This window comes from Poecile atricapillus, chromosome 3 (genome assembly GCF_030490865.1).
Source record: "Poecile atricapillus isolate bPoeAtr1 chromosome 3, bPoeAtr1.hap1, whole genome shotgun sequence".
NCBI classification, from domain to species: Eukaryota; Metazoa; Chordata; class Aves; order Passeriformes; family Paridae; genus Poecile; species Poecile atricapillus.
In genome coordinates, this window is record NC_081251.1 from 116,266,264 (window position 1) to 116,281,930 (window position 15,667).

Here is a 15,667-nt window from a genome sequence, read left to right on the forward strand (position 1 = left end):
TTGGGGTGCAGGCTGTCAGAGCTGTGTCCCTGTCTCCCCTGCAGCTGCGGTGTGAGGGGATGAGGCTGTTCCTGCTGTGGCTGCAGGCCCTGCAGTCCAACTGTGGCGAGGAGCAGGTGCTGCTGTTTGCCTGCCTGGTGCCTGGGTTCCCCCCGCTGCCGTCCCCCCGCGGGCCCTGCACGCTGGACAGCCTGCTCAGCCCCCCGGCCCCGCCCGACGGTGAGCCTTCATCATCATCATCATCATCCTCCTCCTCATCCCCCTCCTGTGTGAGCCTTCATCATCCTCCTCATCCCCCTCCTGTGTGAGCCTTCATCATCCCCCCTGGGAGCCTTCATCATCCTCCCCATCCCACTCCTGTGTGAGCCTTCATCTCTCCTGTGAGCCTTCATCATCCCCCTGTGAGCCTTCATCATCCTCATTCTCCTGTGTGAGCCTTCATCCTCCTGTGAGCCTTCATCTTCCTCATCCTCCTCCTGTGTGAGCCTTCATCCTCCTCATCCTGTGTGAGCCTTCATCCTCCTCATCCTGTGTGAGCCTTCATCCCCTCTGTGTGAGCCTTCATCCCTTGTGTGTGAGCCTTCATCCTCCTCTTCATCCTCCTCCTGTGTGAGCCTTCATCCTCCTCCTGTGTGAGCCTTCATCCCCTCTGTGTGAGCCTTCATCCCCTCTGTGAGCCTTCCTCCTCCTCCTCCTGTGTGACCCTTCATCCTCCTCCTCCTCCTCCTGGGTGATCCTTCCTCCTCCTCCTCCTGTGTGACCCTTCATCCTCCTCCTCCTCCTCCTGGGTGAGCCTTCCTCCTCCTCCTCCTGGGTGAGCCTTCCTCCTCCTCCTCCTGGGTGAGCCTTCCTCCTCCTCCTCCTGGGTGAGCCTTCCTCCTCCTCCTCCTGGGTGAGCCTTCCTCCTCCTCCTCCTCCTGTCTGAGCCTTCCTCTTCCTGGGTGAGCCTTTCTCCTCCTCCTCCTGAGCCTTCCTCCTCCTCCTCCTCCTCCCCTGTGTGTGAGGAGCTGGGGCGGCCGAGCAGCTGCTGGGCAGTCCCAGTTTGGTGTCTCCCCGCTGGCTTTTGCCCCTCAGTCCTTCCCAGGTGTTCTGTGTTCCATTTCCCTCTTGTCACCCGTGCTGTGCCCGTTTGGTTGTAGCCAAGGTGTTCCCGGAGGAAATCACCCCGCTGGTGCCGGCTGTCCCTGGGGAGAAACCTGCCGAGGAGCAGACCTGCTACTTCCTGCAGCTGCTGCTGAAATACATGGTCACCCAGGTGAGGAGGGACAGAAATACATGGGCACCCAGGTGAGGAGAGACAGAAATACATGGGCACCCAGGTGAGGAGGGACATAAATACATGGGCACCCAGGTGAGGAGGGACATACATGGGCACCCAGGTGAGGAGGGGAATACATGGTCACCCAGGTGAGGAGGGGAATAAATACATGGTCACCCAGGTGAGGAGGGACATACATGGTCACCCAGGTGAATACATGGTCACCCAGGTGAAGAGGGACATACATGGTCACCCAGGTGAGGAGGGGGATACATGGGCACCCAGGTGAGGAGGGGAATACATGGTCACCCAGGTGAATACATGGTCACCTAGGTGAGGAGGGGAATAAATACATGGTCACCCAGGTGAGGAGGGTGTGTGCTTGAAACTGCTCCTCTTTGGAGGGAGCATTTGTGGTAGAAAATTAATCCTGCACCACATCTGTGCACAGCTGGGTTTTTACCCTGCCCCAGCCCTTTTTCATCTCTCCTTTTCAAATGGAAAATCACCCCAAAGGTGTTTCCTCCTGCCAGTTTTGGTGAAAATAAGAAGTTTGTCGCACTTTTGTGGTAAGAATTAATGTTACCCAGACTTGGGGAATGACTGACTGCTTTATGTACTTGTGGCTGCATTTAGAAAATTGATGTGGGGTAAAGATTGAGTTTGTTCTCTTTGGACACACAGCTAGATGAAAAGGAATGTAAAGGACCACTGGAGGAAGAGATAAAGAGAGATGGCTTCTGTGATGTTTTTAAAAGGATGCAAGTAACAAGTACATAAAATTTAATTAGAAGTAGATCAGATGAATCTGCACAGGAAATAAATTAAGATAATGTATATTTTTAAAAAGTACAAATTAGGCAACATTTGAAATAAAGTGGAAGCTGTGCAGACAATGAACATTAAAGAGCCTTGTTATTAAAAAAAGATAAATTATAATTAAATACTTTGAGATACACTTTCTAGTATGAAAAGGCAAGACCAAAATAATATTTGGAAAGCGTTTTGTCATCTTGAACAAATGCTTTATTTTAAAAAGTGGCTGTATGAAATTATCAGCTTCCTCCACAGCACCCTTTGTTTTGCATATCAGAGTCTCACACCACTCCAGTCAAAACCAAAAGTGTGTCCCTCTTCTCTTTGTGCTCTTGTTACCTGTGTGGGATCCAAACAAAGCTGCCTGGGCTGCAGATCCCATTGCACAGCAGTTCTGATGTTTGTTTATTGTGCTGAAGAAAGTATTTCTAATTAAAGTGAGAAGCAAATTCATGGAGAGCAGCACAAATACACTGGCTTTGGGGGGCTGACCTAGTCTTACTTTCCCTTCTTACTGCACTTTGTAAAGCTGGTTTTGGGGCTGTGCTACTTCTTCTTCTCTTGCTGAAGGGTGTTTGCCTGTTTTTTGTGTTAGAATTGTCAGTATAACACGTTAACTTAAAGCTTTTTGTCTGTTCCTCTCTGTGACGAAGGCTGCCAGCTTGGAGTGGAAGAACAAGGAGAACCAAGACACTGGATTTAAGTTTCTCTTTGCTTTGTTCAGAAAATACTATCTTCCCCACTTGTTCCCATCTTTCACAAGGCTGACCAACCTCTACAAGCCTGTGCTTGGTGAGTAGTGGGTTTTGCCTTTGGAGCAGAAAAAGCCAGAGCTGGCTCTCAGCAGCATCTCTGTTACCTGCTGGTGTATCACTACATGTGCTGTAAAATTCACTTGCACTCTAGCAGGGCTGGCTCTTCCTTCCTTTTTGCAGCCCTCCTCTTCTGCTTTCATTTCTTTGAGGGATGCAAGGATAACCTCAGGGAAGAGCTGTCCCGTTCTCCTGAGGAGCCGTAAGGCTGGCGCAGAGTACAAGTGTCAGTGAAATGAGAGCAGTCATTGCATCTGTTATTTCTTGGCTGAGGTGTTCAGTGTGTTTAGCCAGCATTGGGGGGCAATTAGGAGGATCCCACTCTGTGTCTCTGTTCCCTCCTGTCCCTGCAGACATTCCTGATGTCAGGCCAAGGCCGGTGTACGTGGCTGCAACACGCAACAACGAGAGCGTCTACTGCACTAAAATCCCCTACATGGCAGCTCGCGTGGTGTTCATCAAGTGGCTGGTTACCTTCTTCCTGGAAAAGAAGTATTTAACTGCTGCTCAGAACACAAAAAATGGAGGAGAAATGCTCCCTAAAATTATTCAGGTGGGCTTTAAAGTTTACCTCTCTCCTTGTGTACGTGCTGGCCTGGTGGGTGATGGCGCTGCGCCGGCAGCTGAAGCACACAGAAATGCTCCCAATAGTGAATAAATGATGTGGCTGGTTGGCTGATTTTCTTCCATGGAGGAGGGAGTTTCTGAGCAAAACCCTCCAGTAATTCACTAGAAGGTTTTTTTTCCCCTCATAACTTGTTGCATTACCAGTTCAGCAGTATTTTATTTAGGCTTTTGGAATTTACTCTGTAAACTGTCATACTCGGTGGTTCCATGGACCATTTCCCAGCGACATCAAAGGCTGCTTTGTTTTCCTCTCAGTTACAGCAGCTGTTTACAATAAGATATTGGAGAAATATTTCATTTATAAACTCGTGGTTGAGATTTCTCTAGCATGAGATGCCTCACAGTGAATTGTATAAATCGATGCTTTTGGGAGACTCTCCAGCTTCCTGTTAGGAATTTAGCATCAGTCTCAGCTTGTGTTCGGTCTTGGACTGCAAACATCCCCACTATTAATATCCATTAATAAAAATGGGTGTCAGCTGTGGGCTCTGCAGAGAAACAGCACAGTTTGAGAGCTTTTCAGAGCAAAGATTGGCAAAAAGGTGTTGGGCATAATAACCTGTGGTGCTGCCATCCATCTCCTCCCCAAGGCAGAGGGACTTGGGGATTCCTCTGCACCGTGTCTGCGCCTTCCTTTACGCTCCTAATGTGGAGTGGACAATTGTCAGTTGTTGTGTGCTGTGCAGAGGTGTCCAGTTTGTAAAGACCAAATTCCTTCTTGGGTGGAGTGCTAGACTGAAATTTGCTGTGCCTGCCTGGATGGCAGTGCTATCCCAGCCAGGGAATCCTGAAATCCTGAGCTCTCCACAGGGATCCCAGAGTGTGGTGTGTGCTGTGCCTGCCTGGATGGCAGTGTTATCCCAGCCAGGGAATCCTGAAATCCTGAGCTCTCTGTGGGGATCTCTGAGTGTGCTGTTCCTGCCTGGATGGCAGTGTTATCCTGGCCAGGGAATCCTGAGCTCTCCATGAGGATCCCTGAGTGCAGTGGGTGCTGTGCCTGTCTGGATTGCAGTGCTGTCCCAGAGATGTGTGTTTTGGGGGCTGTTTGGCAGTGCTGTCCCAGAGGTGTGTGTGTGTTTGGGGTGCTGATGGGCTGTGCTGTGCCCTGTTTGGCAGTGTTACCCCAGAGATGTGTGTTTGGGGTGCTGATGGGCTGTGCTGTGCCCCTGTTTGGCAGTGTTACCCCAGAGATGTGTGTGTGTTTGGGGTGCTGATGGGCTGTGCTGTGCCCCTGTTTGGCAGTGTTACCCCAGAGATGTGTGTGTGTTTGGGGTGCTGATGGGCTGTGCTGTGCCCCTGTTTGGCAGTGTTACCCCAGGGCTGTGTGTTTTGGGGGGCTGATGGGCTGTGCTGTCCCAGAGATGTGTGTTTGGGGGGCTGATGGGCTGTGCTGTCCCAGAGATGTGTGTTTTGGGGTGCTGATGGGCTGTGCTGTGCCTGTCTGGATGGCAGTATTACCCCAGGGCTGTGTGTTTTTGGGGCTGATGGGCTGTGCTGTCCCAGAGATGTGTGTTTTGGGGGGCTGATGGGCTGTGCTGTCCCAGAGATGTGTGTTTGGGGGGCTGATGGGCTGTGCTGTCCCAGAGATGTGTGTCTGGGGGGCTGATGGGCTGTGCTGTGCCCTGTTTGGCAGTGTTACCCCAGAGATGTGTGTTTGGGGGGCTGATGGGCTGTGCTGTGCCCTGTTTGGCAGTGTTACCCCAGAGATGTGTGTTTGGGGGGCTGATGGGCTGTGCTGTCCCAGAGATGTGTTTTGGGGGGCTGATGGGCTGTGCTGTCCCAGAGATGTGTGTTTGGGGGGCTGATGGGCTGTGCTGTCCCAGAGATGTGTTTTGGGGGGCTGATGGGCTGTGCTGTGCCTGTCTGGATTGCAGTGCTGTCCCAGAGGTGGGTGTGTGTTTGGGGGGCTGATGGGCTGTGCTGTCCCAGAGATGTGTGTGTGTTTGGGGTGCTGATGGGCTGTGCTGTCCCAGAGATGTGTGTTTTGGGGTGCTGATGGGCTGTGCTGTGCCCTGTTTGGCAGTGTTACCCCAGAGATGTGTGTGTGTTTGGGGTGCTGATGGGCTGTGCTGTGCCCCTGTTTGGCAGTGTTACCCCAGAGATGTGTGTGTGTTTGGGGTGCTGATGGGCTGTGCTGTGCCCTGTTTGGCAGTGTTACCCCAGAGATGTGTTTTTGGGGTGCTGATGGGCTGTGCTGTGCCCCTGTTTGGCAGTGTTACCCCAGAGATGTGTGTTTGGGGGGCTGATGGGCTGTGCTGTCCCAGAGATGTGTGTTTGGGGGGCTGATGGGCTGTGCTGTCCCAGAGATGTGTGTTTTGGGGTGCTGATGGGCTGTGCTGTGCCTGTCTGGATGGCAGTATTACCCCAGGGCTGTGTGTTTTTGGGGCTGATGGGCTGTGCTGTCCCAGAGATGTGTGTTTGGGGGGCTGATGGGCTGTGCTGTGCCCTGTTTGGCAGTGTTACCCCAGAGATGTGTGTTTGGGGGGCTGATGGGCTGTGCTGTCCCAGAGATGTGTTTTGGGGGGCTGATGGGCTGTGCTGTCCCAGAGATGTGTGTTTGGGGGGCTGATGGGCTGTGCTGTCCCAGAGATGTGTTTTGGGGGGCTGATGGGCTGTGCTGTGCCTGTCTGGATTGCAGTGCTGTCCCAGAGGTGGGTGTGTGTTTGGGGGGCTGATGGGCTGTGCTGTCCCAGAGATGTGTGTGTGTTTGGGGTGCTGATGGGCTGTGCTGTCCCAGAGATGTGTGTTTTGGGGGGCTGATGGGCTGTGCTGTGCCCTGTTTGGCAGTGTTACCCCAGAGATGTGTGTTTTGGGGGGCTGATGGGCTGTGCTGTGCCCGCAGACAGCCGCCGTGGGCCAGGAGAAGGGCGCGGAGCCGGAGGGCAGCGCGGCAGCGGCGGGCGAGCAGGAGCGAGGGCACTGCAGCAGCAGCAGCAGCAGCAGCCTGGGGGACAGGAGGCTCAGCAGCTGCAGCCTGTGCAGCGTGGAGGAGCAGCACCGCAGCGTCTACCAGATGGTGCAGGGCATCCTGCTCTCCACGCGTGGATACGTCAACTTCGTCCACGAGGTGTTCCGCCAGGTCACTGCCCGTGCTGCCCTGAGCTGGGGGAGAGGAGTGACGGGCACCCGGGGCTGGGAGAGCTCGGGGCTGGGAGCTGCGTGCCCAAGAGGTCACTGGGCAAGCTGGGGGCTGGTCACTGGGCGAGCTGGGGACTGGTCACTGGGCGAGCTGGGGGCTGTGAGCTGCGTGCCCAAGTGGTCACTGGGCGAGCTGGGGGCTGGTCACTGGGCGAGCTGGGGGCTGGTCACTGGGCGAGCTGGGGGCTGGTCACTGGGTGCCCAAGTGGTCACTGGGCGACCTGGGGGCTGTGAGCTGCGTGCCCAAGTGGTCACTGGGTGAGCTCAGGGCTGTGAGCTGTGTGCCCAAAAGGTCACTGGGTGAGCTGGGGGCTGGTCACTGCGTGCCCAAGTGGTCACTGGGCGAGCTGGGGGCTGGTCACTGGGCAAGCTGGGGGCTGCTCACTGGGTGCCCAAGTGGTCACTGGGCAAGCCTGGGACTGATCCCTGGGTGCCCAAGTGGTCACTGGGCGAGCTGGGGGCTGATCCCTGGGTGCCCAAGTGGTCACTGGGCGAGCTGGGGGCTGATCCCTGGGTGCCCAAGTGGTCACTGGGCGAGCTGGGGGCTGATCCCTGGGTGCCCAAGTGGTCACTGGGTGACCTGGGGGCTGATCCCTGGGTGCCCAAGTGGTCACTGGGCGAGCTGGGGGCTGATCCCTGGGTGCCCAAGTGGTCACTGGGTGAGCGGGCGGCTGGTCACTGGGTGCCCAAGTGGTCACTGGGCAAGCTGGGGGCTGGTCACTGGTGCCCAAGTGGTCACTGGGCGAGCTGGGGACTGATCCCTGGGTGCCCAAGTGGTCACTGGGCAAGCTGGGGACTGATCCCTGGGTGCCCAAGTGGTCACTGGGTGAGCTGGGGACTGATCCCTGGGTGCCCAAGTGGTCACTGGGTGAGCTGGGGACTGATCCCTGGGTGCCCAAGTGGTCACTGGGTGAGCTTGGTGTCCAAGTGGTCACTGGGCGAGCTGGGGGCTGATCCCTGGGTGCCCAAGTGGTCACTGGGCGAGCTGGGGGCTGGTCACTGGGTGCCCAAGTGGTCACTGGGTGAGCTGGGGGCTGCTCACAGCAGCAGCCTTGGAGGTCAGGCTCCTTCCTAGGTCTGTTTAAGGATCAGATCACGGAGCTGTTGTGGGAACTGAAGCTTGCTGCTTCCAGTGGCGGTGTGGGTGTGTTTGTGTGCACCACTTCTGCCTCCTGTGGGGAGTGAAATCTGTGAATTTCCCATTCCAGGCTTTCCTGTTGCCGCCCTCTGATATATCGGCGACACGGAAGGTGGTGAAGGTGTACCAGAAGTGGATCCTGCAGGAGAAACCCGTGTTCATGGAGGAGCCAGACAAGAGGGAGGAGGAGAGCCAGGATGCTGCTGCTCCCTTGGAAGACTCCTCAGTGCAAACAGACGGTAAACATGTATGGCATCTCTGTTCCTTACTTTGTCCTCTGCCCTATGGGGCTGTTCACCTCACTCTGTAGAGGAGTAACAATTTCAAATGTGTGGGGAATGGGGCTTAAGAAATGCTTTTATTCAAAGGCTCACAGTTGAAATAGTTGCTGAGTAGTACTTGGAGTGCAGGGCAGGGTTGCAGCTGGTTTGAGAGACATCATTTGTGGTTATTCCCCGTGTGTAAATATGACAGCAGGAACTTCATGGAATGAACACTGATGGGTTCTGCAGTGCTAAAATTGGCTGTCTGCTGGCCTAAGGCATGGAGAGCTGTTTCCTTTTGGTGGTGCCTAAAAATTGGACAATATGCATTAATCTGTGTCTACTGTAACTGGGCACCTTAATCTAGACAATTTAACTGCAGATACGGTTCCTGTGCATCCCTTTCATTACCCTGTTCTGAACCATCAGTAAAAGTGCACTGTTGACACGGTGACACTGTTGAAAGGGGAGTTTTCTAGTACTGAGTAAGAGGTTTGATCTGTAAAACAGCGAGAATTACAAGGTTTTTACTTTGTTTGGCAGAGAATTTATAGTTTTGCCAGACTTAAATTCAAGGGCTGCTACAATCAGTGACTAGGAAAAGCGGTGTAAAATATTTTAAATAATATACCTTGTAAAACTTTTACGAGCCTGCAAGTTTGGAAATGAAGAAAGGACAGGCAGGAATTCCCTGTGGGAATGAGTGTGTGCCACAGCAGTTGCCTGGCTTTTGCTGCTGGGCCAGGGGTGGCCGGTGTGAGTCTGGAGCTGTGCCCTGTGGCTAACCAGGCTGTGTTTGGCAGCTCTCCTCGGAGCCCTGCGGCCACAAGCGCTCCTCCAGCTGGGGCAGGACCTACTCCTTCAGCAGCGCTGTCAGCAGGGGCTGTGTGCTGGAGGATGAGGACAGGGATGTGAAGGCTGGAGCTCAGGCTGCGCTGCAGGTGAGCTGCTGGAGGGGCACACCTGGGGCTGCCCTGCCCTGCCCTGCCTGCTCAGGTGGGTCACTTCTTGTGCTGCACGGTCTCTCACCAGCCCTGAGGTGCAGGGGAACCCGGGCTTGGTTGGCTTTGTAAGGCACAGTTTGGACTCCATGTGTCACTCTGAAGCACATCTATTAACCCAGGTGACCGTGTCTCAGAGCCAGAGATCTGTGTTCTAACACACAAGGGTAATTCCTCTCCTCCTGTGGGTACGAGGGATTGATCAGAACCATGCATTTACTTTTGCTGAACTTCACTTCTTGAAAATGCTGCTGGCTGTTTGAGCATATGATGGCAGGAAATGAGTGGCTGGAGGAATGTCCACAAACAGCCACAAACCCTGCACGGAGCCTTGGTGGGTCTGTGGCTGGAGCAACACAGGAAAATCAAGTGATGGGGAAGCATGAGACCCCCTGGAAGGAAAGGGCAGGGTTTAACTGAGGCAGCAGGAGTATTTTGCTGTATTTCTTGCCTGTGTCCATTCCTTGCACACGGCCTGTCAATGCCAGGTGTTCCTGACCAACTCAGCCAACGTTTTCCTGCTGGAGCCGTGCACTGAGGTCCCTGTGCTGCTGAAGGAGCAGGTGGATGCTTGCAAAGCCGTTCTCAGCATCTTCAGGCGCATGATAATGGAGCTGTCCATGAACAGAAAGACGTGGTAAGGGAAACACAGCGTCACTGGGGAGGAAAAGCTGCTGCAGCCCACAGCCAAGCAGGCTGTTTCACAGATGATGCGAGGTGTGACCGCATCCTCAGGAGATGAGGCTGTGCTGCAGCATTAATGGGCAGCTACAGCTAACAGAACACCTTCTGTTTTGGCATCAGGGAGCAGATGCTGCAGGTACTCCTCAGGATAACAGAAGCTGTGATGCAGAAGCCGAAGGAGGGCCAGACGAAGGACACGTTTGCTCAGAGCATGGCAGGGCTGCTGTTCAGGGTGAGTGAGTGAGTGAGTGGGGATGCTTGCTTTGCTCTGTCACAGCTGCCCACAGCTTTGGTTGAGTCCTGTGAAACCTGCTTGCATTCCTGTGCAGAGGGGTTCACTCCTGTTCTGCCAGCAATTGTTTTGTAAACTGTTTCTGGCAGAGGGGAGAGCTGGGTTTGCCCTGTCCTTCAGGGCTCTCTCACAAACTGTGGTGGCACAGACAGGATGTTTTCAGTGAGTGTGTCTCTAAAGTGTAGAATTCAAGTGCCTGTTTTTCTAAGTCCAGCAGAGAAGTCAAAACTGAGTCAGGCTGAGTGAGAGAGACATTTCTGCTTCCTACTGTCCTTCCACTGGGGAGTGTGGCTGGGTGTGTAGAGCTGCCCCAGAGCTCAGCTGCTGCAGTTCTGTGGGTGTGGGACACCCCTTAACACCCAGCCTGAGATTTCCCTGCATTTCCTTCATCAGGGGGGTGTTTTTGAGGGAAGGTAGCGCTGCACATCAGCTGTGCCTGACCAGGCTCCCGTGCTGCTGTAGAGTCGGAGCTGTGGGTTGTGCTTGGAGCTCTGAGCTCCTCAGCCCTGCCCGAGCTGGCCCTGTTCCCCAGACCCTGCTGGTGGCTTGGATCAGAGGCAGCCTGAGCGTGTTCATCTCCCGGGAGCTGTGGGACGAGCTGCTGAGCGTGCTGTCCGCCCTGACCCACTGGGAGGAGCTGGTCACAGAGTGGGCCAGCATCATGGACTCGCTGACAGCCGTGCTGGCCAGGACTGTGTACGGCGTGGAGATGACAAACCTGCCCCTGGACAAGCTCAGCGAGCAGAAGGAAAAAAAGCAGAGAGGCAAAGGTTTGTCTTTGTGCTTCGGTGCTCTCCGTGTCAAACCGGTTAAATATTGAGGCTTAACCTTAAAAATTAAATTAATGTTGAACACGACTTCATCTGGTGTAAGAACCTGTTTAATCAGATGGGAAGCACTTGGGGTTTGTGTGTTGTCATCCTTCAGCAGGGAGGAGAGCTGGTTGGGGTCTGCACCTACAGCCAGGGGTTTTTGGGTAGCAGAGGTGAAATGTGGTTTCCTGTGCTGTTGGCTGGCACTGGCAACTCTATAAAAATGCCTTTCCCTGTGTTTTTAGTGCAGTTTCTAATTGAGAGTGTTTTAGCTGCATTTCCATGCCACCCTGAAATCGATGCACGTAGCTCGATGTACCAGCTGGTTTTTATTAATAGCAAAAGTTAACTTGTGTTGTTTAAAGTGTTCATATTTGCCATGTGTGAGTCCACTCGTGCTTCAGTGAAAATACATGCCAAAGCACCCTGTGACAGAAAGTTTTGTGTCCTTTGTCCTAAGGTGGTGTTTTAGAGCCCCAGAAGACAGCTGTGGTGGGAAGATCTTTTTCCTTAAGCTGGAAAAGTCACCCTGAAGTTGTGGAGCCGATGAGGTTCAGAAGTGCCACGACCTCTGGGGCCCCAGGAGTGGAGAAGGCGAGGAGCATTGTCCGTCAGAGAGCCACAGGTGAGAGCACAGCCCAGTGCTTTGGTAGCCAGACACTCACAAACACTCAGCCCAGTCTGCCTCTGAGGGGGGCTGCTGCCAAAAGCAGCTCAGTAATGAACTGCCCCAGCAGAGAGCTTGCATGGCCATGGCTGGATGTCCTGGCCAGTGTGAATCACAGGGTATTTTGGGACATTCTCTAAAAGCTTTTAGTTGCAGGACGTTATTGTGAGTTAAACCTGTGCAGGTGAGGGGTTTTTCTGGAGAGGTGCACTGCTATCTTTATTGGTTCCTAAGAAAGCATTTATTACTGTCAGGCAGGTAACAGATATTGATACAGCTATTCCCTGGGAGTGCAGGGTAAACCAGGTGTTCAGTAAATGATGTTATTGCTTTATGTGCTCTCTTTCCCTTGGCCTGGGGAGGTTTTCCTCTTCTGGGAAGAGGAGAGCAGGAGGGTGAGTGGGGTGAGGGCTGCTGGGGCAGCCCCCAGGCATGGAGCAGGTGCTGGTTTGTGCAGGCATTTCAGCAACCTGCCTGTCCTTTATTCCATGTCAGTGTGTGTCCCTGTGCCCGTTCTGGGCCAGGCTCCCGTGGCCATGCCCTGCTTGGGGCAGGAGCTGCTGGGAGGATGCTCAGGGTGTTTTGTGGCTCTGTGGCTGAGCCTCAGCCTCCAGCCTGGGTCACTCTGGCAGCAGAGCCTCTTCAGTCTGAGTTTTATTTCTGAGTTCAGGGAGTCCTGTGTGTGCTGCAGTGGAGGATTCTCTCTACTGCTGCAGCGTTTTCCCCTTTGACACCCTGCCAGAGCAGCAGGGAGAGCCTGGAGTTGTTGATCCAGGGCTTTTCTTGTTTGTGTGTGTTTGGATTAAAGGCCCTTCCACACTTGCTGTGGATCAGAAATCCCTGATTATTGCCCTTTCAGTGTGAGAGAGTGTTGTACAGTATTAACTTACATCTCAGGGGCTAAACCCCTGGGCTTGCTGCTGTAGAGCTTTGTCCCAAAACATGGGGCTTTGTTGTGTTGTGACACTCAGAACTGCAATGTTTCACTGTGCTCCTGATGTAATTATTGCTCTATTTTTTTCCTGGAAGCTAAGCGAAGCCAGTCTATCAGCAACTGTGTCCATCTCTATGAGGCTTTGCCAACCACTAAAAGTGTTCCTCTTCTGCTTCACACTGTGAGCTCTCTCTTCCCTGGTATCTCTTACACTTCTTGCTCTCACAGACTGTCAGGTACTGTACTTTAAAGTCATCTTTGATATCAATGTCCCTTATATTTTTAAACTGCTCTCTGTCTGTTCCCTTTCTCTCTGGTGGGTTCGTCTCAGGATGTTTGCAGCACCGTGGGCAAAGCGGTTTTCATTCACTTTGGTATTAAAGATTGCCAGAAATTGCAATTAGATCTACATTGCCTTGTAGCTAAAGTAAAAATTCCCACCTTTCACTCCCTGGGAGGGATTTGTGATTCCTGAGTCCTGCCCAGAGTCATGACCTGCAGCAGCAAGGGAAAGGAGAGTTCTGGACGTGGTGCTCTTTGGCCCCGTGGGGATTCCTGCTCAGTGGAACATCTTTGGAGTGTTTCCATCTCCAGTTATCTTGGGGGGAGAGCTGAAATTGTTCCAGTTAGTGAATTGCATTGAATGTTCTATTTTATTGCATTTGTAAGACACTGGAAGTCATTAACACCAGAAATGCTAGTTTTTGTGCACGTGCTCCTGAGATAACTTCCTGAAACACCTACAGTGCTTATTAAGCAGTAAAGCAATAGTAAAACTTACACACTGCTGGATGGAAATGCTGGAGTGCTACTAGCTTTTTTTTGGGGTATTTTTTTCCCAAATGCTAAGAGAAATGCGTTTCTAAAAGCTCTGTGCTGCTCTGCAATCTCAACAGTTCCCATTGCTCCTTCCCCAGCGTGTCACTTTGCTTCCCCTTGGGAATTTTCATGCCTCTCTCTCTCCTCCTTTTCTTTCTCATCTGCACTTACAGCCAAACCAAAAGCTGCCTGCTTGGGTTTGTCCTCACAAGCCAAACCCAGGTTATACCCAGCTGTAACCCAAGTAGCTCAGAGGTTTTTTTCCCTCTGAGTTTTTGCCTTTTTTCCTCCTCCCTTCCCCTCTCTCTTGGAGGTGCCTTCTCCCCACGCTGCATTCAAGGGAATTTTGTTGCCTCTGCTCTTTATCTCCAGAATGAACAGGGGTCTCCAGCACTGAAAACCCAGCTTGGTTCCTGGCACCTCCTCCTTTCTGTTAACTCCCAAAATCACTTATTTTTAGACCTTTTATGCTGCTCATGCATTTCCCCCTAAACTTTACCGTTTTTCTAAGGATATTTTATAGAATTTAAATTAAAACTTGTGAATTTTACCCTGGGAATTTTAAATACTTGCCAGGGTCACTTTTTCATGGAGCTTTCTTAGGCAAGGAGTTCACAGATGTACACACGAGCTCCTGCAAATGTTTTGTGTTGCAATTAAATCGACAGAAGTTGAAGAATCTCAACAGCTGGAAAATTCAGAAGGAGCAGAAGCTGCAGGCCCATTTGCAGACCAAGAGCAGCAGCTAACTCGAAGCAGCAGCACTTCAGATATTGCAGATCAGATTCCATCTGAGTTTTTTCAAGGTAATTTTAATAAAATACAGCAATACTGTGTTTTTCAAGGAAAAGTGTTGAGGCTTGTTCAGCCTCACAAACGCTGCTCTTACTTACTTTGATTTCCAGCTCTCCTCTAAAACGTTTATCTCATTTTCTTAGTCTCTCATAGTTGGTGAGTTCTTGAAAGAACTTTCTTTTAAGGAGTTAGACCCCACTAATGCAGGATGAGACCTTTTCTACAGCAGGGAGGCCAGAAATGAATCCTGGAATGTGTGTGTGAATCCTGGCATTTTGTGTGTAACTCTTGACTTTTTTTACACCTGACTTCCATTTGAATTGGGTGTGTTGAAGCTACTGTTGGAGTTCAGTTCCTCTCCTGTATCTTACGCTTCCAGAGGACTTTCCAAAGCCTCTTGTGTCCCACTGAAGTGTTGTATGGCCCTTAACTATAAATATGAATATAAATATGAACTATAAATATAAATAGTGTCAGCATCGCTGACGTTTACATGAGGCTTGCTGTGTGCTTTGGTCCCGCAGATGTTTACAGTTCTTGTTTCCTTTCTGAAACTTCCAGGTAAAACTGCTGGAAATTCAGCTTCAGACTCCAGATCACTTCAGGAAAATAGGGGATGTGCAAAGGAGCAGGAAGCCGAGCAAGTAAGGCAAAGGCAAAAGTCATTTCTGATAGGGTCCTAACAGTGTTTTCTTTCTAATCAGACACCTTTCAGCATTCAGGAACTCGAGGAGGGGAAAGTGTGGGCAGTGATTAATCCCATTTCTGGTGTGCAATGTGGAAGTGAGCTGTGGCAGGGTATTGTCCTGCTGGGTGTGATCAGTCTGTGTCTCCTCATCAGCTGCTTCTGCAGGTGTGTCTGTTCTGGGCTTACACAAGGCTTTGGTCCTTTCTTGAAATATTAAACATCAACAAGAAGTTTGTAACTTTTAAAAGATGAATAATTCATGGCTATTACAGAGCTGCAGTAGACTGGAATAAATGTTTGATGGTTTAAAGCACTGATGAAAATGCTTCTCTTCAGCACAGTTCCTCTCACCAGCCGTGCATGGCAGATGTTAGTGTGAGTTGACATTAGCACAGGCAAACTTCATGCATTTTTAATGGCAACTTTTCAGCAAAGAGTTGAAACAATAAATGACTCAGCCTGATCATCTCTGTAAAACATGAAGGCTGAAAGATGATTTTATTTTTTTTTTAATACCTTAAATTATTTCAGGCGTGTTTGAAAAACAGAGGTAAAAAATCCTGGTTGTTGGTGTGAAAACGGAGGGAGGGGAGGGTAAAGGGTGAAATGGGACACCTGATGTGTTCCTGGGGACACTGACAAGCCCTTGGGTAGTGTGAATATTGATGAGGATGTCGTGGCTGGGCTGGCGTTGGTCTCTGATGAGGGTGGGTGTGAGATGTGCCGGGATGTGCTGTGGTGCTGAAGGCTGGATGAGCCGAGGTGAAGGGTGTGGGATGATGTTGGGATGATGTTGGGATGATGTTGGGATGAGCTGGGATGAGCTGGGATGAGCTGGGATGTGCTGGGATGTGCTGGGATGTGCTGGGATGTGCTGTGGTGCTGAAGGCAGGGTGAGCAGAGGTGAAGGATGTGCTGGGATG

General features: G+C 51.8%; 1 protein-coding gene across 6 annotated transcripts in view; it reads left to right on the forward strand.

The window, feature by feature from the left end:
• Positions 1 to 15,667, forward strand: part of RALGAPA2 (Ral GTPase activating protein catalytic subunit alpha 2) — a 103,267-nt gene that overhangs the window by 17,338 nt on the left and 70,262 nt on the right. For 4 of the 6 annotated variants that reach the window (XR_009277183.1, XM_058834902.1, XM_058834901.1 and 1 more), the window contains exons 6-19: positions 45 to 219; positions 1,140 to 1,255; positions 2,728 to 2,866; positions 3,240 to 3,439; positions 6,356 to 6,592; positions 7,860 to 8,036; positions 8,856 to 8,993; positions 9,542 to 9,690; positions 9,858 to 9,969; positions 10,562 to 10,799; positions 11,302 to 11,466; positions 12,538 to 12,678; positions 13,930 to 14,067; positions 14,618 to 14,700. Coding sequence is in view for 5 of the 6 variants with exons in the window: in XM_058834902.1 (XP_058690885.1) it covers positions 45 to 219; positions 1,140 to 1,255; positions 2,728 to 2,866; positions 3,240 to 3,439; positions 6,356 to 6,592; positions 7,860 to 8,036; positions 8,856 to 8,993; positions 9,542 to 9,690; positions 9,858 to 9,969; positions 10,562 to 10,799; positions 11,302 to 11,466; positions 12,538 to 12,678; positions 13,930 to 14,067; positions 14,618 to 14,700 (2,208 nt within the window). In the remaining variant the exon portion in view is untranslated. The remainder of the gene's footprint in view (positions 1 to 44; positions 220 to 1,139; positions 1,256 to 2,727; positions 2,867 to 3,239; positions 3,440 to 6,355; positions 6,593 to 7,859; positions 8,037 to 8,855; positions 8,994 to 9,541; positions 9,691 to 9,857; positions 9,970 to 10,561; positions 10,800 to 11,301; positions 11,467 to 12,537; positions 12,679 to 13,929; positions 14,068 to 14,617; positions 14,701 to 15,667) is intronic. The other 2 variants (XM_058834904.1, XM_058834903.1) reach the window with 1 other exon arrangement.